The sequence below is a fragment of the Hyperolius riggenbachi genome, chromosome 5 (assembly GCF_040937935.1).
Source record: "Hyperolius riggenbachi isolate aHypRig1 chromosome 5, aHypRig1.pri, whole genome shotgun sequence".
Classification (NCBI taxonomy): domain Eukaryota; kingdom Metazoa; phylum Chordata; class Amphibia; order Anura; family Hyperoliidae; genus Hyperolius; species Hyperolius riggenbachi.
In genome coordinates this window covers 284,997,956-285,023,367 of record NC_090650.1, presented here as the reverse complement: position 1 = coordinate 285,023,367, position 25,412 = coordinate 284,997,956, and the positions used below count along the sequence as shown (strand labels likewise).

Genomic DNA, 25,412 nt, shown 5'->3' with positions numbered 1-25,412 from the left:
TCTGCTTCCATGAAAGCAGAAAGTAGAAACACTGCAGATGTATTGTAGGATTTGTATCAGCTGTAACAAAGAAACGTTTTACTTTAAAGGTTATTATGCTGTTGCATATCTTTTAGAGCAGAGGGGACCTTCTGAGTTCAGGTCCGCTTGAGCATATTATGCAGAAATTAGTACTTGAGCCTGGTACACACATCCAATTTTAATTGGTCACTCACTGGCTAATTTTTCCACCTCCATGCAGTATTAGAGCTGTACTGTATTCAAAGTCTTTTGGCCCTCATACCTTCTTTATGGAGGTGGTAAAATTGTACAGTTACAATCAATTTTTTCTGAGCTATCAATTATTTCATTCATGATTGGGGAAACATTTAACACAGGTAAGATTTTTGAATTGTTACAATCAGTCAGAAAAATTGGTTGCTATTCTTGAATTGAACAGATATTTTAAAAAAATGTATGGCGAGTGGCCACCTTTAGTAATTAACAGATATTTTGTTTGTAAAATCTGCATTTAGAACCTACATTGCAGTGATGTTCAGTTCAGTGGTCTAGTATAAATAGATTGGCTTATCAATATATTTTACAAGACAGTTGTAATTATGCACGGTGTGGGTGCAGCTGCTGCATGTGCATAACTGACAAATGTACCTAAGCCGCCACCCACACTGAAATATGAGCCGCCCACAGCCACTGCCCACACTAAAGCCTACGCTACTCCCAGCCGCCAGCCACACTAAAATATGAGCCGCCCACAGCCACTGCCCACACTAAAGCCTACGCTACTCCCAGCCGCCAGCCACACTAAAATATGAGCCGCCCACAGCCACTGCCTACACTAAAGCCTACGCTACTCCCAGCCGCCAGCCACACTAAAATATGAGCCGCCCACAGCCACTGCCCACACTAAAGCCTACGCTACTCCCAGCCGCCAGCCACACTAAAATATGAGCCGCCCACAGCCACTGCCCACACTAAAGCCTACGCTACTCCCAGCCGCCAGCCACACTAAAATATGAGCCGCCCACAGCCACTGCCCACACTAAAGCCTACGCTACTCACAGCCGCCACCCACACTAAAGCCTGCGCTGGCCACAACTCATGCGGTGTTGCACACACTAACGCCTCTGGGGGAAGGGGCATCAGGCAGCACTGGTGGGGACATCAGGGGTTACTTGAATGGCTCCGCACTGTATTGCTGCACTAAGCTGCTGCCCACAAAGTCATGGGGGAAGGGATCAAGCAGCAATGGGGGGGGGGGGGGTGTTAGAGAGGTTGGCATCAGAGGTTTACGATTCTTTTTAGAAATGGTGGTGTGCTAGTGTATGACCATTGTTCATTCTAGTGGCTATAGTGTATGACCATTGTTCATTCTAGTGGCTATACACTATACCATCTTAATCGTACAGTCTTTCCACATCCCTCTAGTATAATTTGCAACATTTTGAAAATACTTTGAACATGTTGTTGTATGGTGCTTGCCAGCTTTATAACGTACATCTTCACAGACAGACACACACATGTGCGCAGACACACACACACACACATACACACACACACACTGAGTATCTCACACCTGCATGTATCTTATAAATCATTGAAGGGGCTCCATCAGTCCGACACCTGACTATAAGGCAAACAAAATCAGTCTAGAGCTTTAATGCGTTATTCATAAAAATATCACAAAGCCTCCATGCTATAGTGGCTACAAATATATTACATTTGCAATCATCTATTTTTTTTTAAACATCCCATAAATGGTGCTCTTTAATTTTAATGTTGGGATCACCATGTTTCATATTAAGTCCTAAATTGTGCAGATGTCAGTCTGAGTAAGCCATTGTGTGCCTGCTGCATCCAGCAGCAATGTGAGCTCTCTCCTTCTCAGCGGAGATTGATATTGTCTTTATGCGCTAAGCACATGCAGCCTTATGTATAAAGATTAAATCTAGCTCCACTGCCTCGGGTCACTGAAGTAATGAGACATTTTTCTGACTTACACCTTTTTTATTATACCAATATTGGCGGGCAAAATGATGGCCTAACACTCAGCACCTGTCCTGATTGTTCCTTTTATTTTGTTGCCTAAAACTTTTGTTCTCTTGCCAGCTACACGGGTATTTAGAGAGCGAGCCACTCACCCTCCAGCTGTTCATCGGCACGGCAGACGATCGCCTGCTGCGACCTCATGCTTTCTATCAAGTCCATCGCATCACAGGCAAGACCGTTTCTACGACAAGCCATGAGACCATCATCTCCAACACCAAAGTCCTGGAAATCCCACTGCTGCCTGAGAACAATATGAAAGCCATGTAAGAATCCCAGCCGCATGCTTGTCACACATTAGCTTACTGCTGTGTCTGCCTAGTGGTACTGTGTGTTCTTTTCCATATTTACTGCTGTAGTTATAGAATTATTTCAAGTCCCCCAAAAACTTGGTTTATTATGTAAAGGCATTCAGTAGAAAACTGTAAACGTTATTCTTTAATTATAATTGTTGTCATTAGTAACACAGGTTACCATTTCAAACCAGGATTAGAGTTATGGGCTTATCATCTTACCCTGGTTTCAAAAGAGGTTACTTTGGTATTTGAACAACAGGATTCAACATACCAAGAAACCTTAGCAGGTATTCCAAGTCGAAAAAGCGCAAAACGACACAGGGAAGTTTGGGCACACCATGCACCGCCATAGGCTTTATGGAGACTTACGGTTATAGTGGCGCTAAGACAGTAATGTGGGCGCCGTCAAAAGACGGTGCCCAATTTTTTTTAAAAACAGCGTAATTAGGCCACCAGCAATGGCTGCCAGCCAAATTACATCTTTCTCCTGAGTAAATGGCGGCCTTGAGGGGGAATGGTAATTAACACCGCCGGGACTTTTACAGGAGCAGGGTGAGCTGTTTTTCGGCCTTACCCTTTGCCCAAATCTCCTGGCGTCATTTTCGCATGTATGCATTCCAAGTATGAGCTGCCCTATTAAATAAAACAAGAACATGATTGTCTTCATGCCCCTATTAGTACAGTTTTCCTTAGAAAATAATTTGCTATCTGACAGCTATACTCAAATTTTTAGCAGACAGTCAATATTGGTTCATTAGAGTGCCTCGAGTTTTCGAGGCTACCAGAGTAACTCTTTTTGAAGAATGAGAAATACAGCGTACCGCTAAGAAATATAGAATATTTTAGTGAATGACAGTTTGGTTTCCACTTTTTCATGCCCCGTTCATGTACCCATATATATTAAAAAAAGAAGGAGCACTTCTCTTGTGCCGATGTGTTTTAGTACACACAGTATTTTATTCCTGCAGTGTAAAAATATGGTTTGTTGACTGTCCCTACATGCACTTCTCTCTTGAGGTTAGAGTGAGGTGTATTATGCGTGACGTTTAGCGGGAATCAAGTTAGTATGCTCGCCTACGCCTTTTCTATACACATGGGAGCTTCCAATAGCTTCACCAAGGTAATTTAACGTGATTGAGAAAATGAAGGATGTAAAAACAAATATATTACAGGAAGAAGGAGTGAGGAAGGTGCAGAGGGGCATTTCATCTCACAACAACCTTTCTGGTAACACACTACTTTCGTGAAGAGTCTGAGCCGTGCGACTGTTGCTTTTTATAAATCACATCTCACTTACACAGCTGTAAATATCCACTTCAGCCTTAGCGTTCAGTTTATAGCGTGACACTTATTGGATCTTGTAGTCTGAAGTGCACAGCTTTTTCAAGCATGCAATTAAACTTCTCTGGGGAGGTAAAGAAAAAAAAAGTGTTATTGCTACAGGTTCTGCAAGTGCTAAGTTTATTTTTTTCTACAAAAAAGGTACACATTCACTGGTCAGCTGTCTAAATACAGTTACCATAGTTTCAGGTTTGGTTTAAAAAAAGTGTGGCTTACATATTATAGATCCATCATGCTATTGCAAGAAATATAGCCTGCTCCTGAGGCATCTATTTGCATGTGTGTAAGTACAGGAACATTGACATGCAACTGCAATGTCTTTTTTATGCTTGCTGCGCATGCACAAAGGTTACTGAGGATGGGTTAAGTTTACAGACCTCGATAAAGGCATAAACCTCAAAGTTACAAACATAAAGGCAAGATCAGCAAAGTGTGGGTAGGGCAAGGGGGGAGGGGGGATTAGCCTATGCGTTGTCACAGGAAATCTATGGTATGTTTATATGAGTTTTGAGTGATGTCACATATGCATAATAAACTGATTTGTTAATTTACTCCTTTATACCCAGAAAATGATTGAATATGATTGGTCACTTCGCCTATCTTTGCAGTATTCATTTTTATACTAGAGGTCTGCCTTTTTTTATAGACATTAATACCTGCCTTTGATCATTGTAGACCCCTATATTAGTTATTCCTGTATGTAAAGACAATACAAACCCAGTTAACATCCTTTTTTAGTACATATTGCTATCTCATAATGTAGCTGGAACTCTGGGCAACTGTTTTGAGTTTGCCACCCACCCCAGCATTCTACTTGTAACATGCTTCTCCACACCATGTTAGGAAAAGTGACCAAACTAACAGGATTACTTAAGCGCACGTATCCAATAGTGCCTGAAGATAGCATGGATAATTCTCAGCCCATCTTTCACCTGGGAGCTGCATGATTCCAGCTATGTAGTAGGGACGCTAGGACCTCTCGTGTACTGATGCTAGTTGAAGTCCTTGCATTGTGTGGAGAGTGCTGCCTCCAAGCACCAAGCTGCTGCCATTGCAGTTTTGAGTGGAGGAGAGTGCTGCTTTGTATTTTGTTTTGGATCTGACAGAACCTACCATAAAACTTCAATCAAATGTTTTCAGTTTTGGAAAGATATCTAACAATATCTTTCTAAATGCCAGGTTTGTTGCAGGTTTAGATGCCAGGTTTGTGGCTATCTTTGTCCCTATATGTCAAATTTCTATCTACGTTTTGTTTTTTGACAAAAATAATTGTTCGCAATCCTATTTAACCACCTCTCAACCATGGGGTTTATCACCTAAAAACCACAGCAGTTTTCACATTTAAGGGAGGCAAGGGTTAATGGGCTTAATGGGGGTATAATTTATTTAAAAAAACCCTCACTGATGCTGATCAGTAACTGTAACAGCATAGTGACTGATACAATGTTTACACACATTCTGCATGAATGAGCACTGTCATTGGCTTTGTGAACACATGTTCACATCAGCCAATCACGGACCAGCGGGTGCCCGACGCGTATGCACGTCCGCGTGCACGCGAACACGATCGCGCACAGCAGGAAAATAAACAGGAGTTGCCTATCTACGCCCCTGTGAATTTTAAAGGGGCGTAGATAAACGTGGCAGAGGTTGTTAAGTGGTTAAAGGAAACCTGAAGTGAGAGGTATATGGAGGCTGCCATATTTATTTCATATTAAACAATTCCAGTTGCCTGAGTTCCTGAGCTATTTGCCATCAGTAGGGTCTGAATCACACACCTAAAATAAGCTTAAAGAGACACTGAAGCGAAAAAAATATGATATAATGATTTGTATGTGTAGTACAGCTAAGAAATAAAACATTAGGAGCAGAGTCATAAATATAATATTGTTTCCAGTACAGGAAGAGGTAAGAAACTTCAGTTGTTATCTATGCAAAAGAGCCATTGAGCTCCACAACTTTCAAAGTCGCAGAGAGCTCTGTCTTCTGAAGCTTATTATCTCAAGTGTCTGTCAAAGTATTTTCTTTTTCTCTGCAGAGAAAGGTTCAAGAGTTCACTAGCCTGCTCTGTAAAATCATTTAGAATGCTGAGTAGTGTGTAAACTGCAACTATTCGAGAATGATGCAATGTTGTAAAAAAAAAAAATAACTGCAAATAAAAATATAATATTTTCTTTGCTAGTAATGTTTCTAGTAATTTTCTTTGCTAGTAATAGTCTATTACACAACCAATTCATAATATCATATTTTTTTTCGCTTCAGCTTCTCTTTAAGTTAAACATCTAATCTATATTCTTGTTCAGGGGACAGCCTGGCAATGTACATGTAAAAGGAAATAAATATGGCAGCCTCCATTTCAGATGTCTTTTATAAAATTTCTCATTACCTTCTTTTTTATGCGACTCCCAATACCAGAATAAAAAAATAGGGTGGACATAGACCATTCTAAAAACATAGCTGATGTTTAAGACTGTTTTAACAACTAAAAATGTGTGGAGTTCAATTCTTTACAGCTTCTTTCTAAAAAGAATAAGCACCCTGGGAAATCTTTTTTAAAGATTAACAGTGTTATTACAGTGTGAGCTATAGATACAGTTGTTTATCTCTATCACTTTGTTTTCAACTAGTTTGCTTTAATTAGTAACTAATTTTCCCTCTTGCAGTTTATGGCAGTTTATGTTGACAGTTCTAATGTAAACGCATTCATTTCATTTTCATTATTCCTCTTTTCAACAAATATTTTTCAGAATTTTGTTGAAGTGCCATCTTTAGACCACTTTCCTACTTGTACACTAGGTGCAGCCCAGATGGCCTTAGAAACATACAGCACCTGCATTGCTTTCTGATTGTCATCAATGCGATGCAGATCCCATTCAATTATAATGAATGGAATCACACAGCATTTACACAAAAAATGGCACAGAACCTTCCATAGTATTACCGCGCTGAAACATGGTGCATGGTAAACATCAAACAGTGCAGTCTATGCATTTCTGATGTCTTGCATATCACACACACTGTGCATTACTGAAAATGCAATCAGCAATGCACAAGTGGAAAAGGGGCCTTAAGATTGGTTTAACATTTTAAGCCGCATCTACACGCGTAGATGCGGCCGCGATGCTCCTTATCAATCGAGCCGCTCATGCGGCTCGATTGATAAGATCCGACAGGACGGATCTCCGCACCGCCGACTCCCTGCTCGATCTCCGCGAGGGGACAATGGCAGGGAATCGTGCGGGAGATAAGCGGCGCCGGCGGGGACGAGCGGGCACGAGCGGGGAATCGTATGCGGCGCACGCAAGGCGAGCGGGGACGCGGCGGGCACGCGGAAGAGGCGATCCGGCGGCTAATCGAGCCGCCGGATCGCTGCAATGTCCCTTCGTGTAGATGGGGCTTTAGATAATGATAGCTTAAATAATCTGCTAAACTAAATAAACAGCAACTCTATGCCACAAAAATACTGAATCTGCCACCGATATAAAATCTGATTTCAAATGAGAGGGATACAAATGTTTAGGCCACTTTAATTTTAGTTTGAACAGAAGTCTATCAGTTATTTTTTTTTTAAATTAAAGTACAAAAGTTGATCTGGGTTTCACAAAAACATGGTGTAATTAAAACAGGCTATTTGAAAGTCCAGTATAAATAACTTAGTTTTATTCTTACATACATGTACAAATAATTAGGAGAGACTTGGGCAAAGTGTCCAATGTCACCATTATTTGTTGAGATGACAAATTCCTGACTTCAGCAGGAAATGGCGTACATATTCGCCTACCGAACACTGAGCTCTTGACATACAAAAATAAACTAGTTGTCCGTCTGCTGTTAATGGCAAATTTATTAATTGAAAGATTTATGACAGCATGTTCTCAACATTGATATTATCATACCCCCTCATGATTTGAGGTTCAGTACAGTTCTGTCATGGTGAAAGCCAGCACCAGCCTAGATAAAAGAGCTTTTGTGCTGACTCCCAATCTACCCCAATGGTATTCCTAATTACTGTGAAACAGCTGTACAGGCCTGCTATTACTCTGGAAATTCACACTGAATCCTTAATATGACATATTTGGCAACAATAAGAAGGAGATCCTAACATTTCTAGGCTTTCCCCTTCTGTAAATATTCACCTCTAGATTGCGATAGGATTACTAGACTGTAAGCCTGCTTGAGTTAGTGGATTGTTCAGTACCTTCTGTAAAGCACTGCAGAAAAACTGCCAGCACTGTGCAAATGAATTATAATATCAGTCATATTTTTCAGAGCTAGAAAATAAATGATCCCAATAACGTTGTCTGGATTAAAACTTGTCTGCTGTTAAAGTGAACCAGAGACGAAGCACCCTCATGTATTTTACCATATATATCAGTGGGAACATTAGAGAAAACACCTACCCTGCTCTCTGCTTCATCCTTCACTGCTCAGCCTGCTTCTAATCAGCCCTGATAAAATCCCCGACTGAGCATTCAGTCTGGCTTTGCTCAGGAATCATTATAGCTGAGTCGGTCTTCTCTGATGTATTTTCAAGCCCAAGCCTGCACCCTTCTGGCTCTGCTTTCCCCTTTCTGTATATTTTTTTTTAGAAATGGTGATTACATTTTGCACACAGCCCACTAAATAATATGCTTTTCTGATGAACTGTGTTTTGCATGGAGTTTTAGTAAAAAAAAAACACAAAAAACGGCACACCAGAGCGGCGAAAATACCAGGTATAGTATTTATTTTGTAAAATCTATCGGGGGTTATGTTTATTTACTGCCAAAGCGTTCATCTCTGGTTTCTTTTAAGTGGCAGTATTTTACAATCCCCATATGGTCATATTGAGGCAATGTATGGGTTGCTGAAGGGTTGGTGAATTAAAATGTACATCCAATCACCTACAGATGGTGTGTCTTCTTTCTTTACAAGATCTAGCCAGGAGTTATTTTTGTAAGAATCTTGTTATGGACATATACAGGCAGTTGTGGTTGCACCACTGCAAATTTGCTAACCATTCAGCAACCCTCTCTGTTTCAACTTTTAGGAGACTGGTGGGAACTTTGCAAACAGTCCGAATAGTATGTAACTTCATGCAATCATCACACAATAAGAGGTTTTATGTCCCAGGGAGTCAAACCAGAATGGTCCAGATTCCTGATGGACCATGTAAGAGTCACAATGGAAGGAAGAACCCGGCTTCCACCTGGATGATTTACAAACTTTGCTTCTTTACATTTTGATCATCAAGCTGGTCTTGTATCAAGTGCACTTGATGAAGATCTTGATGACTGAAACTTCATGCTTGCTGTTACTATGATATAAGGTAAAACAAAATGTACTACTTATCCAGGTGGCGTCCCATTTCTTTCTTCCACTGGGAAACTTTTTGATCCCATTTAGAAGTTTGTAATAAATCAGTCTTGCAGGATCACTCATGTTCTCCAAAGACCTCCAGCCTGAGTAATCCTTAGTACAGTGGTTCCCAACCCATGTGCCGCAACACATACATGTGTCGCGGCAGCTTTGGGCATGTGTCACAGTGTCAGCTCTCTGTCTAGCTCCGCACTGCTCTGTTGCCCCGCTCTGCCTCCCACTTTCGTTCCGTCCCATTGTAGTTAAAGGAGGACTACAAGAAAATGGCCACTGCCATCCATATTCGTGGACAACGATGGCCATTTTCTTGTAGTCCTGCTTTATCTACCATGGGACGGAACGAAAGGGGAGGCAGAGCGGGGCAACAGAGCAGCATGGAAGATAGCGTCCCGGTTGAGGAGGCGAAGTGGATGGAGAGGCCCACACTATGCCAGCAGCAGCAGCAAAAGCCACTCGCCAGCAGCCCCCACTATGCCAGCAGCAGCCGCAGCAAAAGCCACTCGCAAGCAGCCCCCACTATGCCAGCAGCAGCAGCAGCAAAAGCCACTCGCAAGCAGCCCCCTCTATGCCACCAGCAGAAAAAGCCACCAACCAGCAGCCCCCACTATGCCAGCAATAAAAGCCACTCGCCAGCAGCCCCCACTATGCCAGCAGCAGCATCCGCAAAAGCCACTCACCAGCAGCCCCCACTATGCCAACAGCAGCAGCAACAAAAGCCACCCACCAGCAGCCCCCACTATGCCACCAGCAGCAAAAGCCACCAACCAGCAGCCCCCACTATGCCAGCAATAAAAGCCACTTTCAAGCAGCCCCCACTATGCCAGCAGCAGCATCCGCAAAAGCCACTCACCAGCAGCCCCCACTATGCCAGCAGCAGCAGCAAAAGCCACTCGCCAGCAGCCCCCACTATGCCAGCAATAAAAGCCACTCGCCAGCAGCCCCCACTATGCCAGCAATAAAAGCCACTCGCCAGCAGCCCCCACTATGCCAGCAATAAAAGCCACTCGCCAGCAGCCCCCACTATGCCAGCAGCAGCAATAAAAGCCACTCGCCAGCAGCCCCCACTATGCCAACAGCAGCAGCAACAAAAGCCACCCACCAGCAGCCCCCACTATGCCAGCAGCAAAAGCCACTCACCAGCAGCCCCACTATGTCAGCAGCAGTAATGGCCACGCACCAGCAGCCACCACTATGCCAACAGCAGTAACATTCTTCAGTAAAAATGGTTAAGCGCTCTTCTCTGCCTGTTCCTTCTTAGACACAGCAAATATGTCATATAATGAAAAAGCCCCCCCTTCGGGGAGAGACTCACCAGACTTCTAGGCCTCCAAGGCCAATGCTCGCATTCGGGGTATTGGCCACCCCGCAGCCTCTCTGGCAGTCCTCTCTTGGCTATTCCCAGTCTGTGTAAGCAAAAAGCGGATTCCACATCGCGTAAAAGCGTACCAGTTTATTTTTAAAAAATTTAAAAACAGATCAGTGGTGTATAACCACTCATTGGGTCAGAAAACTTCATCAAAAATGAAAAAAACACAGCCAGCCCCTTGTTTTACAAGCTACCTGATTCCAGGTACAGGGGTATGCAGAGATGAGATGCACTAAGCTGGTGACAAGGCGCACGCCTCTGTCATTTAGCGTCCCTCTCCGCAATAACTTACTGGCTAGTGCTCTAAAAGATACCGAGCCTGCTGCACACAGACAATCCCGCCGCGTCCAGCGAGCGTCGTGCGCTGTGACGTCACTCCGTGGCTCCGCCCAACGTTTCGTTGCCCTAGCAACTCCTCAGGGGCTACGGAGGCACGGAGAGTGACGTCCTTTATCCTCTATTAGAGGGAATAGAGGATAAAGGACGTCACTCTCCGTGCCTCCGTAGCCCCTGAGGAGTTGCTAGGGCAACGAAACGTTGGGCGGAGCCACGGAGTGACGTCACAGCGCACGACGCTCGCTGGACGCGGCGGGATTGTCTGTGTGCAGCAGGCTCGGTATCTCTTAGAGCACTAGCCAGTAAGTTATTGCGGAGAGGGACGCTAAATGACAGAGGCGTGCGCCTTGTCACCAGCTTAGTGCATCTCATCTCTGCATACCCCTGTACCTGGAATCAGGTAGCTTGTAAAACAAGGGGCTGGCTGTGTTTTTTTCATTTTTGATGAAGTTTTCTGACCCAATGAGTGGTTATACACCACTGATCTGTTTTTAAATTTTTTAAAAATAAACTGGTACGCTTTTACGCGATGTGGAATCCGCTTTTTGCTTACACAGACTGGGAATAGCCAAGAGAGGACTGCCAGAGAGGCTGCGGGGTGGCCAATACCCCGAATGCGAGCATTGGCCTTGGAGGCCTAGAAGTCTGGTGAGTCTCTCCCCGAAGGGGGGGCTTTTTCATTATATGACATATTTGCTGTGTCTAAGAAGGAACAGGCAGAGAAGAGCGCTTAACCATTTTTACTGAAGAACTTTATTTTGATGGTTGCACGCATCTAGGAAGAGCGCTCCTACATGATAATTATTATATGAGCAAGGACATTATACATGTGGTTACTGCCTGCTATTGTGTTTTTTTACTTAGAATTTAGCACATGTAATATGAATGTTTGATGAATGTTTGATTCATTATCTTTTATATAAAACATTTTTTTAGAGGTGACCTATATAACATCTGACTCAGCATATGAGCGCAGTATCAGGGTGCTGTAATTGTTGTGAATATTTCAACAGCAGTAACAGCCACTCACCAGCAGCCACCACTGTACCAGCAGCATGTAATGGCCACTCACCAGCAGCCGCCACTATGCCAGCAGCGGTAATGGCCACTCACCAGCAGCCCCATTATGCTAGCAGCAGTAATGTCCACTCTCCAGCAGCTGCCATTATGCCAACAGCAGTAACGGCCACCTACCAGCAGCCGCCACTATGCCAGCAGCGGTAATGGCCACTCACCTGCAACCACTAGTCTACGTGTCACGGAGATCTGAACGTTTGGTTTGATGTGTCACGACTCCAAAAAGGTTGGGAACCACTGCCTTAGTAGATATGGTCCGTTGCAGTATTGTTGAAAAACAGGGAGAACATACTTCCTCCATGCAGATAGTGTCCTGGACAAGATTTGAATCGGAGGCTCTAGCACTGCAAGGTGAACGTGCAATCCAGGATAACCCTAAAACATAGTGGATATAAGGTTTACCTTTCTCTGCTGTCCATGTTTCCTGTTCAAAGTCCATACCTAATTCCTCTTTAGGGACTATTTGTGGGGAGTCCCAGTTATGAAAAAAATGCTTAAATTTTGTGTTTTAGATTTGTATAGAAAAGAGGAGGAAGAGCATCACCGTAATACTTTTACTGCTGTATGTATTCTGGTTGGGGAGATTTCACCTAGCTTTCTGCCCTTAGGACAAGGTCACTGTGCACAGGAAGTGAGGTGCAATTTCTCTAAAGTGGACAGACACAAGTAAAAAAAAAAAGACGAGGGATTAACAGCACCTTTTCATCAATCTGTGTGAAGCGAAAATAAAAAAAAATGGCAGGAATTACAAATTTAGATTACCAGTAGTTGATCTCCAACTTTTCTTCCCTGTATATACTGCCATGCCAGGTCAGTTTCAGTTATACGGCCAGACTCTTAACAAATATCTCTGTTACACAAATAAAATGCAAAATGAACCTTATTTAACAAAGAAGATATTACAATATTGTAAATGTATTTATTTATATTTTTTAAACAGAATTGATTGTGCCGGTATACTAAAGCTGCGCAATTCAGACATTGAGTTGCGTAAAGGGGAAACGGACATTGGAAGGAAGAACACTAGAGTGCGCCTGGTGTTCCGTGTACACATTCCACAACCCAACGGAAGGACTCTGACGCTGCAAGCATCATCCAATCCCATTGAGTGCTGTAAGTTAATAATTCCTTTCCTTAAATTCCTTTTAATAATTCCTTGTCCCATAAAACACTATTGGATGATTTAACAGGAGCCATTGCATATTTCATTTTTTTTTAAATAATGAAATAAGAAATCCCTGATTTTTTTTATAGGTACTTAAAGCAAACATGTTCCTGCATGGCCAGTTTACCACCAAAAAGCGAATGTCTGTTCAGATCAGGCAACCAACTCTTATTTATATGATGCTTTCTGTGTTGCTATGTGTTTTGTCAAAATAATATGGTCTAAGATAAAAATATGTATTGGGTGTCTTTCAAATATTCATGATGCTAAATATTAGATAAAAGAGCACAGCCTAGCAGGATGAGGAGATCATACTGCTAAGTAATGCAGCCAGGTGAAGTGTATGTTCTGACGATGTATGCAGTAAACTACTTTAAAGAGACTCTGTACAAAAAAAAGTCCCCCGTTGGAAGGGGGAAGCCTCTTGATCCTATCAAGGCTTCCCCCGTCCTCCTCCATCCCGCGGTGGTCTCACTCTGGCCCACGGAATGCACAGCCGACAATTTGTCAGGCTGTGCAATATTTACTGTTCCCTTTGCCAGCGCGGGTTCTGTTGTGGCTCTTGGCTCGGAAATAGATGGAAATAGCCGTTCTCAGTCGGGTTCACTCTACTGCGCAGGAGACTTGCGCCTGTGCAGTAGAGCGGACCCGACTGGGATCGGCTATTTCCGCAGATTTCCGTGCTGAGAGCCGCTACTGCTCCTGCGCTGGAGCCGGGCAGGTAAATATTTTCATGCCTGCCATTTGGGGAGCTCTGTCACTGCCACCGTGGGGCAGAGGAGGACGGGGGAAGCCTCGATAGGATCCTGAGCCCCCCCCCAGGTGTGTACCCACCCCTTCACCCGGGGGCATTTTTATTAATACAGATTCTCTTTAAGCAGAATTACGTGCATATAGTCTTACGCATGATGTGTAGAGCCAGTGTTGGACTGGGAGCTGGAAAAGCTGAGGAAAACCACTTGCTGGCCAAGCAGCAGTAATCAGGTGTTGCTGCTCACAGTGAAGACTTGCTGCAGGTTTCTATTGGGAGTGATAACACAGGGTTACTGCTGTTTGGCCAGTAGGTAGATTTCCTCAGTTTTTCCACCTCCCAGTCCGACACTGTGTAAAGCATAATGCACTGCATGTAACGTACTGCATCGTGCGATAAGACATTACGCCCGTAATTCCGCTTCACACAGTTTACTGCATACACAGCAAAGTCACACCAGAGGAAGATTTGAGAAGGAAACGTAAGGCCTATAAGTTAATGATGGGCAAAGATAAATGAGGCGCACACAGGTAGCAGCTGTTCTGAGTAAGGAGCCACAGTGGGAAGAGTAGCAGTCAGTTACTGTGGCCAGTAAGAACATAGTGTTCCTGCGCCATGCTGAAAAGCGAGGTGGCGGCAAGATCTAACTAAATAACATTATGATGAGGTATCTGTTCAAATTCTTTACACACTACAAACCAATATGAATCTACATCTATAACCTTGTGTTCAAACTTGGTTGCTGTCATGCAGATTTAACTATACAGTCTAATGCTAAAAGCGATTTCGCCCATGAAAAACAATATTAGCCTGCTGTTTTCATAGTTTTGATTGTAGCTGTAAAAGCCACTAGAAAGCAAGAATAGGGTGAGACGGGGCTCTCTATTGTGCAGGACTGAAGGTGAAAGCTATAGCCATTTATGACATAAAAGTTAAATTGTGATTTGGAAGCGTTGGCCATTCTGAAGGGCTGAGTGATTGTGTTCCTTTCAATCCACTACATGAAGTTTTGGTGGTTAAGCACTTCGGTGGTTCTATTCTTCTGCACTTGCCACATACATAATCATCTAAACCCATGTCTTCACTGATCAGCAGCAGACATTCGGAAATGGCTACATATAAGCTGGATTTAGAATTATTTTAACTTGAAGGCTATAGGTATCCTAAACATCACAGAGGCAAAAAAGGAATGATTTGCAGGGTGCAACTACCTGTCCTAAAATGATGCATTATGGGCTATTTTGCATTGGGCAAAGTGATCATAGGCACTTACTTTCTATTTTTTAGAAGTTAAAGTTGTATATTGCAGAATTAAAGCTCAGGTAGAAATCCCCTTTATTCCTAAGCGTTACACATTTTTCATTCATCACATATCCTGTTCAAAACAGAAGGCAAGGTTTCTGTTGTTTCTGTTAAAGGAAATAGTTATCCCTAGGTGCACATTTGTCAGTATGTGAATATTACATGGACTATGTCACTAAATGATGGATAGAAGCCAGTATTATTTTACTGGAGCCTCCATTTCCTCCACATATATGCCTTATCTGTGCATTCTGGTTTTGAGCCATGTCTTTGTAACACCTAAACGTTTTCATGTTTTCGACCATTAGGGGCAGGAAATAATCATATTCCATAATGAAAAAGCTAGATGTATTACATTTCATGGAGAGATTTCATCCTCTTCCCCGTGAAAACGGGGAAACTATAACTTTAATGCACGCAAAGCTAAGCTATTCTGAGAACTTTTTTTTTTTTACATTTTTATTTTAGTAAAGTGTGGCATGTGTAAATTTGGCAATTATTAATTTATTATGCACCAACGTATGGCTTATACTTATGTACTTATTGTATGTGTGTGATTGGGATGTATTGCTTATGTTAGGTCTAAATGCAGAAAACCTAGTATTAGATTTTTATATTTTTTTGTGCTCAAAAAGAAGATTCTGAATACAACGGTGATTTCTACAGTTACTAGTGATTTTTCTTACATATCCACAGTTAAAGGGACAATGCAGACAGATAAGCAGGCTGCCATATTTATTTACTTTTAAAGAATGCCTATTGCTTGGCAGTCATGCTGATCTCTTTGGCTGCAGTAGTGTCTAAACCACACACCTGAAGCAAGCATGCAGCTAATACAGTATATCCAGACTTTAATCACAGAACCTGATATTCCTACTTGTTCTAGGTTTGTGGCTGAAAGTATTAGAGGCACAGGATCAGCAGAACAGCCAGGAAACTGGTTTAGAGTAAAAGGAATAAAGGGCAAACTTTACATCCTTCTACGGCAGTGTATAGTTAAACGAAGTGAGAATAAATGTCTGAGATAATTAATTGTATGTATAATGGTAATAGAACTTTCCTGGAGTTTCATATTCTGATTTTCAGTATAAGGGCTGAAATTTTAAGTTGTAAGTACAAACAGCAGCCACATTAGTGTAGAGCAAAATCTGTTTCAATCAGCTCTCACATGGAAAAATAATTGACCATTTGATCCTTCCATCACTATCCTATCATGAATGTTTGCACAGCTAGATACAAGTATTTTGATTTTTATCTACTTTTTAGGAGAGCTGCTACTGCAGTTCGACTCCTCCAACTGCAACAGATAAAACACCGGTTTATTAACTTTTGCAATTTAAAAAGGGAACACAGTTCTAAATAGTATTGGTACTATATGTACATATATTTATCTCTCAGACCAAGAATAAGTATGCAGAATGGGTGTTCTGAACAAAGTTTGATCACACTTACCATATTTTTGATTCAGAGTTGTGATTCAGACACTACTGAAGCCAGAAAGATCAGCACTATAGCTAAGCAAGTGTTTAAAAGGATATACATATGGCAGCCTCCATATCCTTCTCTGTACAGGGTCACTTTAAGGTAGACATACATTACGAGATGTTGTTGTTATGTATCACCTATTGAGGCTAATGTTACGCATAGCGCATTGCAGCGCATCACAGTATGTTACCCCGAAGCTCCATGATGAAGCAGAGGTGATGCAGACTCTTCAGTACGTTGCTGAGCGGTACAGCGTGACATGGATTTGCATTGGAGTCTATGGCACCACAACAATCTATTTGGATTGTTGCAGTGGGGGTGTTGCACAGATGCAGTGGTCGGGGGGGGGGGGGAACAGTGATCTAAACTACTTCCTGTCCAGCAGGGAGCACGTCACTGTTCAGGGGCGGAGCTATGCATATCACCCTGTCGGGGCACTCTGCTGCAGGGGAATATGCACGAGGAAATGGTGTCCTGCCCTGAGCTCCCCTGCTACAGGACAATCACACTGCTCCATATGTGAAACCAGCCTGATTTTTTTCCATCTTGCATCTTGATCTCCCACAGAGTACTGATTTGGTAGCCACCACTGTAGTTATTTCTTGATGTTAACACCCCATACAAACAATTAAATCACTCTATCATCATTAGTTCTCCTTCATTTTAACATTTGAAGATAAGAAATATATCAATTTACGTGCTAGAAATAACATTTAACCACTTCACCTCAACAGACCCTAACAGACAAGAGCGATTTTCACCTTTCAGTGCTCATCCCTTTCATTTGCCAATAGCTTAGTCACTATTAACAACAATAAAATGATCTATATCTTGTTTTTTCACCACCAATTGGGCTTTTTGGGGTTGATATTTGTTGTCAGTAATTACTTTATTTGCTATGCATTTTAAGGGAAAAAAAAGGAAAAATGAAAAAATACACTATTTCTCCAATTTCATCCCCTGTAGTTTTAATATAAACACTGCTACTGTACGTAAAACCCACACATTTTATCTGCCTATTTGTTCTGGTTATCACAATATTTGTAATTATGTCCCTAGTACAAAGTATGGTGACAATATAGTATTTGGAAGCAAAGGTGTATTTTTTCTCTGGTGGGTTCCTTTTTCCTCACTATTTTCACGTGCACGTGCATGGGAATGCACGTGGGAGAGCGCGCACGTGCGGCACTTCATGTGCACAGCGGCATCAGCGCTGTCAGACTTATAAAGACGTTCTGGAGCCATTCAGAGGCTCTAGCAGGACGTTTTTATAAGTCAGCTTATCATTAAGTGGTTAAAGTCTATTAAACACATTTTTAAGTGGAAAAATACATATATTTACATAGCTCTGTACATTAGTCCTGTAAGAGGAACAAATGAGGAAGAAAGAGCGACAGAGGGATTTAGTTCCCAAAGAGGGACTGTCCCTCCGAAAAAGGGACAATTGGGAGCTATGTATATAATTCATCGACTGTTCACCTTCGCCGAGAACCATCTAGCCTGTGTACTAGGCTTCAGAATGTAGAAATAAGTCTCTGGTTTACTGCTTAAATTACAGCCTTATTACATAGGTGTTTTGCATTATGACACTTTATGACAAATGGTGTTTTGCATTATGACAAAGTCACTTTAAATTCAAGTTTCTTTTTTTTCACTGAGAGCTTGAAAGGACTTGGCTATGCTTTGCATGCCAGCTATTGCATCTGCCGCATACAATGGCTTCTTCGCATTACTGTATTCCTGTTTCCCTATAGTGAATACAAGGTAGAAGCAGGCTGCTCATTGATTAGAAAGTTGTCAAGGTCGAAATTCTCACCCTTCAGTAACATGCATTGTACACCCCATTCTGCAAGCATATCTGTTGCATTGTGTCACCACTGCTGAAGCTCTTGTGCAGGATCTATATTAAGGATATTGCTATATTTACACGCGGGGATTTGAAAAGCTGTTGAGTGATGCTTATATTATATTTCACTTTCTTTGAAGCCCAGCGATCTGCTCAGGAATTGCCTTTGGTAGAAAAACAAAGTATTGACAGCTTCCCAGTAACTGGAGGGAAAAAAATGGTTGTGAGTGGCCACAACTTCCATCAAGATTCCAAAGTCATTTTTGTAGAAAAAGCTCCAGGTATGTCCATTTTATTCCTTTTTTAGTCTGGGCAGTTACATTGGTGTGTGAATTATTTATTTATTTTTATATATGTAAACTTTAGTTGCTTTAACATAAGTCTAATAATCTATATCACAAAATATTGCGTGTGATGGGTTTGTTTCCTACACTAAAGCTGGCCATACACGCATCAATTTTCACCTGCAGATTCTTATGTAACAAACCACATCAATCACAATTTTGATCGATTCGTGGCAAACATTTATGGAAATTACTATCCGACCAGATGCTAAATTTCATCGGACACGGCAGGGGTGCGATGGCAGATTGACAGCCTTTATCATCTATCATCCAGTGCAATGCTAAAGATCAATGACTTTTCAATAGATTTCTTGGTGAAATCTGTTGAAGATCTGTAGGGGATCTGTTTGCCACATTGAGCAGAAATCTATATGTGTGTATGGACACCTTTACTGTTTTATTTATTGCTCTGTTGAACGTCCATGTAAAGGCTGACATATAGATCATATGACTGTGAATTGCTTGTTCACGCCGATTACATTTCTTTGTGTTAATAACACATTAGGCAATCTTCAGCAACACATAATCTCACATTTTCAGAAGTCATTCCTTTTCATTCATGTTATTACAGGTAGCAGAAGCTGTAGCGAAGGCCCTAGTGTATAACATCTCCCACTGAGACCAATTGCAGAGTCTGAGTCTGGGCCACTGGTACCTCACCATAATTAATTATTTTGCCTTGTGTTATAAAGTCATCTACATCCATAGTGGCGATCAGTGGCAGATTCTGCGTTTGCAGTGAACAATTGCATATTTTATAGCCAGATTAAAGATCTCCTGACCTCCTTCAGTATCTTCCCCATTGTGGTGACTATACGGATCCTGCCCTAGAGAAGTGCTTCTGGCTTTTAAAGATGCTCTCTTATACACAGTTATTGTCATGAGAACTAATGACAGCCATTGTTGTTTGGGTGATCCGGAAGGGACTTATTACTCCATCCTTCAGCACAAATAGCAAGAAAGATGACCAGTCCAAAAACTCTTCCGATGAATGAAGGGACAGGAAATTATCTCACTACACATACTTTTTGGTGGAATGTTTGGTTGACTTTAGGATAACGTCTTTTTGTTTGGTTGACTTTAGGATAACATCATTCTTTAAGAGTAGAACTGTAGCTCACTTTACTTCTTTGAACAAATAGAAGTTTTAGCTTGAAGATAAAATTTAGGCTGGTCATACATAGCAATGAGCGACTACACTTATTGTCAAGCTCTAAACGTCTCCTGGCTCTCCATCCACGTCTGTTGCCTAAACAGAGCAAATCCATGTGATCCGCACACTGTTTCTATCAAGCAAGTGTCTTTTATTAATACATCCCCGAGTATCACCTGATCACTCTAGGTAAACCGGGTGCCATGGTTTTGCTTTGAACTACATGATTGGTCCAGAACCTGGTAATCTCATATTGTGTGCGACCGCACATCTGCATTCTTGCTGCCTAAACAGGTATACCTAGCAAAATAATGCTTTCAATAAAGACGATCTTTGGACAAAATGTAAAAAAGACGTTGTGTTGTGTATTTTTAGAGGTCAGTTAGAATTTTTTACCTTTACTTGAGTGTTATCTTTTATGGTTTTCCGCTGAAGCCATTTAAAGTATTACAAAAATGTTTAATCTTTGCCCAAACTTTATTTTTAAAAGTTTCAAAGTAAACCTGATCCAAGGAGCAACCAGGAAGGCATATGTGGGATTTTTGTTTTAGGTGCCTAATGTTGCCCTTTAATTTAGGTCTGTTCTTATGTAATACTCTGAAAAAATAAGTGCTTTGATTGAGGCATAAGCCTATTTGGTACTAGTTCACTTTAATCTGCACATTTTCCTGCAAAAATGTACTTTCTTCCTATAAAGTATATTATGAAATATCAGCTTGGCTTCTTAAGTTTATTTAAGTCATATAATTTTTTTTAAGTAGCTGTTTAATAGACACTCTTTATTGAATATAAACTGCATAAATTTTTATCTCAGTCTGAACTTTTCAAATTGTTTTGAACAGTGTGCTTCTATTAAGTGGTTTTGTGAAAACATATATTGTGAATAATTATATTGTGTTATAATTAGGAGTGCCTACCATGGAATGGGATTCTATTCAGCCCACTCAACAGGCATTAAATTCCGAAGAATGGAACCGAAGAGCGGGCTTCCTTGGTCTGGTCTTGTAAAACAATGCCCTTTTTAAAATACCCTGGACTTGACCTGTAATGCCAATTAACTTTAGACAAAAAAATGACTGCGTATCCAATGGCGATGCATCATTCTACAGTAATTCTTGTTTTAATTGTATTTTGTGCACAGCCACTTAAATGCAATTGAAATAAAAATATATAATAATAGTAATTTTAGTTAATTAGCCAGCTGCAGTATCTCCGACAGCAGGGTGTTTTCTTGTTACCTTCAAGAGTAAAAACAACAGAGTCCGCTACCTGACACCCTGCATATAGCGGCTGGGGGTACTGCTTTTCATCCGAAGACTAAGGGGATTTGTTCTTTGAAAATTAAAATTAACATAAAAGTTAATAACATTCCTAGTGGGCTTCTGCTAATAGAATTAGAGGAGGCTAGTCATTATTATAAACACCTTAGTAAAATCAAGCAAAATAATGAATGCTTCCTTAGAAAATCAAATAATCATAGTAGGCAGACTCAAACGTTTGTCTCTTGCTATTTTGCTCTTGTATATAAAAGAGAATCAACATTTTAATGGGTAATTATAATCTGTAGTGGCAAACTTTAAAAGCCTAGCAGTGGGAGTGTAATTAGTCAAAAAAGACACAGTAGAGAGGGCAGTTAAAGAGGTCAATGACTTTTATTCTTAACTCGTTCTGTCCCAAAGAGTGTGCCTATGGTACAGTGGGAAGTAATCACTATGTCCTCTTGTTCGGACCTGGAGAATTAGTATAATAAACCCTATGCAGGAATAAGCCTGCTTTTGAGCATAGAAGAAACAATTGCACAATTCTGTAGTAATTATGAATTCAAAATGATGATAAGCTTTTCCTAGTATTTACCTGTTCGAGTTGCAACATAATACCTATCCTTGATATGGGTGTCCAGTAGGTGCCTGTGGGCTTCAGATGAGATATATACAGCAGAAATACAGTGCAGTCGTTTCGTTGTGCTGCACTAGGCCACTGTTGTAGGTTTAAGACATTATGCAATCCTGATGCATTTAAAGAGACTCTGTAGTCTCATAAAATTAAGGTTTTTATTTTAAAAATCTCTTTAACATCATTGCCCTAACTAAAATGCTGCATTCCCGCGGCTGAACACTAACTAAATCCCCCCAAACTCAGAGAGAAACATTGTGGGGAGCGCTTCCATGAAGAGGCAGAGCTTTTGGCTGCAGCTCTGCCTCTACACGCATCCATTAGCGTGGATCGCCGGCTCTGCCTGCCCCTCTTTCACTGAGAGGGGCAGGGGAGAGGCGGAGATACGCGTGGATTGACGCGCATGGAGGCAGAGCTGCAGCTGAAAACTCTGCCTCCTCCAGCAGCAAAATCCACGACCAAGAAAGTTGTGTATTTTTGCTGGGGAGATTGGGGGGAATTAGTTAGTGTTCAGCCGTGGGGATGCAGTGTTTTAGTTAGGGCAATGATGTTAAAGAGATTTTTAAAATAAAAACCTTAATTTTATGAGACTTCAGAGTCTCTTTAACTGGCAGTCACATTACAATGAAAAATGAAAAGAAAGTTTTGTAGAGCAACATTTTCTAGAGCAATTTCTGGTGATTTTGAAGCTTCTTTGAATTTAGTGCCTAGCGATTTGTATATCGATTGTGATTTCTATTAGCACAAGGCTTTATGGGTACAGCAAGTATTTTGGGTAGTAAAGGCGCTGAAAAATCTCTTTGTACAGCAGATGAAAAGTGATTTAGCAGTGATCCTCTACTATGTATTGAAGCACAATTGCTCCAAAAATGCTGCAGCACCGCAGTTGCAATTTCATTAACCTAGCACTTTTGGATTCCCTGACAATTCCTAAATGCTGCTGAAAACACTCTAGTGGGCCTCAGGCTTCAACTTGCTAGAGGAAAGGCCAACACTGAACCAATTTGGTTCTGTTGTGATCAGTCTAACACTGGGAACTTGCTGGTAGGATAAAGAAGCAGAGTAGTTACTTTTTAGTGTTGTGGTGATCCTTCCTTGTCCAAACCTGGTATGCGCTGGTGTATAAAGTTCAAGCTAAAATACACCACTCCAGCTCGAAACCCAACCACCAGCACCTTAGTACAGCATTCAGTTACCTCACCATTGCATATATTTATAAGTAGAGATGATGTTTTTTCCTGTTATTTATAGGTCAAATTTTGTAAGTTAAAACAGTAAGTGAAAATTGACGAGCAAATTGGAAATATGCCTATGAAGAAAATACTGATTGTCGTAACGTTGTAAAGTTCTGATTGGCTGGTCATGATCCTGTGAAAATGTGTCACTTTCGTGTTTTGGTTTATTTTACATTATTATACATTTTCTTTCCAGACTGGTGTATATTAAATCACCTTCTTGGTCTTAGTTACTTTTCTCTTTAATTTAAAACATTTTGTGAAGTTTTAGTTTTTAGTAGTTTACTAATTAGATATGGTATATGTTTGAAACAATGAAGTTAAGTTCAGGTTACGACTGAGCTGAACAACTGCGTTGGAAATGCATCAGGGTATTTTGCGTGGCTGTCCTACGTGACAGTAAAAGACCTTTTCTGCCAAACAACTAACACGTGCAGATGTCATTCATCTCTGCATGTTGAGTTACAGCAACTCAGATATGGTGTATCTTGCATTGTTTTTCTGTTTTGGGACTTGGATCTGTAGGATTCCATTTTCTTGCAATTATCCATGTTACCTATTCCAAGCTCCTTGCTTTTCCAGCCATTTTGCAATGTATGTCAGTGAAGCTCATTTCTTCCTAGTTCCACAGCTAGTCAGGTCCACTGAAATGTCTAATTGCTGGCATTAGACAGTGGCATCTGCGGTTGTGGGTAGAGCAGGACTTTGACCCAGTTATTGGTCTCTTCTGTAAGTTTTACTAGTATATTCTCTACATTGCGTACCTTGCCAACCTTTTGATTATTGGCAGTAGTTAATTTAATTACCACTGGTCTCTACTCCCATGGCTGGCGTGGCTGTTCCGCGATGTCTGACATCCCTACTGTCGCCACGCAGGCTACACTAGAGCTGATTATAGAGCCAATAAAGGATGAAGCTGAGCCAGAGGAAGCTGAATGCAGTGGTCTTCTCACATGGACTGAGGACTTGGATCACCCGGACTTCTTATCTATTAATGCGAGCCCTGATCATCTCTCCAATTTTGCAGCTGTCTTCAGTGATCAACCAGGTACTTTGAGTGCTGTTTCCCATATTGACTATTTCAAGCTATTTAAAAGTTGAAGGCTGCAATAAAGGATGAAGTTAAAATATGGTGGGCTGTGAATAGTTTGGAGAAAATTTGTTTTAGAAGGAAATGGCCCCAAGAGGTTACAAATTTAAAAAAAAATCCACAACCTTCTCCTCACAAAACTGTCTAGTAAAATTAAGCAACACTTTGTATTATTGCTTTATGTAACAATAATTAGCATGTATGAGCAACATAAATGTTTGATATTCAGCTACAAATTACCACAATTTGTCAGTCTCTGGCCAAGTCAGATACATTGAGGAAGTGTGATGAATGTGATGCTAAAAAAACAGCACATACTGCAAAATGTAATGGTAACAACATTTATGGAAACAAAAAAAAAATGCATCCCAGTGAGATTACATTGATTACTGAGATAAGGGAAAGCTTTTACACACCAAACAGAAAGTGGTAGAAAGAGAAGTTAAGAAATGCTTGGTAGTGGTGAACTAGCCAGCACTTTGAAAAACAGGATACACCTGTACACTGATGGCAGCCTGCTATATGTAAAGCAGCATGTTTATGGATGCTAGAGTATAACTATAGCCAAATCGTACCATGCAAGTACTATGGGGTCGATAAGCATAACGATCTGAACACTGTATGAATATATATATATATATATATATATATATATATATATATAATATATGATACTTCTGCTGATTCCGGAGACAGCAGTTAGTATGCTCTGTTCTGTATGCTAACGTTACATGGGTTTCACTAAAAGGTTTACCTTAAAGAATAAGTGAGGCCCCTTAGGCTTTGTCTCCATTGACATTCTCATACATTTCTCCTGTGCACTTATGTGCACTATCAAAACACTGTAGGAGGCGCCCTCAATTTTGTTATAACATATACAACCAAATCATAGGTAAGCGTAGTGTGTCTTACCTGTTATGAAGGCTCGTACACACGTAATTCATATAAATTGGGTTTATTTTATAGCACTAAGAGCTAGACAACGCGTTTCGCGACCACAAGTCGCTTCTTCAGGTCAAATAAAGTGCTGTTTGACAGAAGATGTGCAGCATGTGCACTGTTAGGCCTGAAATTGCAAGCTCCCATTCAGTTGTACTGAGTAGAATAGGAAAGCAGCCATGCGGGGTGGGGGGGGGGGGGTTGTGGTTTCTTCTTCAAATTGGCAACAATCACTTTACACTAGTGGCAACAGCAAAATGGACTTTCTATGACAAGCTTAGGAAGTAGGAAATTTGAGTGCCCGTTAGCAAGAGAGAAGGTTTTAAGGTTAGGCGTGGTGGTGGGGAGGTTAGGCATGTGTGTGCAGTGACAGGGAGTTGCAGGCAGTGTGT

General features: G+C 41.3%; 1 protein-coding gene across 4 annotated transcripts in view; it reads left to right on the top strand.

Annotated features, from left to right (window-relative positions):
• Positions 1 to 25,412, top strand: part of NFATC1 (nuclear factor of activated T cells 1) — a 282,233-nt gene that overhangs the window by 72,368 nt on the left and 184,453 nt on the right. For all 4 annotated transcript variants that reach the window (XM_068237039.1, XM_068237037.1, XM_068237040.1 and 1 more), the window contains exons 4-6: positions 2,107 to 2,309; positions 12,758 to 12,930; positions 18,507 to 18,647. In XM_068237039.1, coding sequence (XP_068093140.1) covers positions 2,107 to 2,309; positions 12,758 to 12,930; positions 18,507 to 18,647 — 517 coding nt within the window. The remainder of the gene's footprint in view (positions 1 to 2,106; positions 2,310 to 12,757; positions 12,931 to 18,506; positions 18,648 to 25,412) is intronic.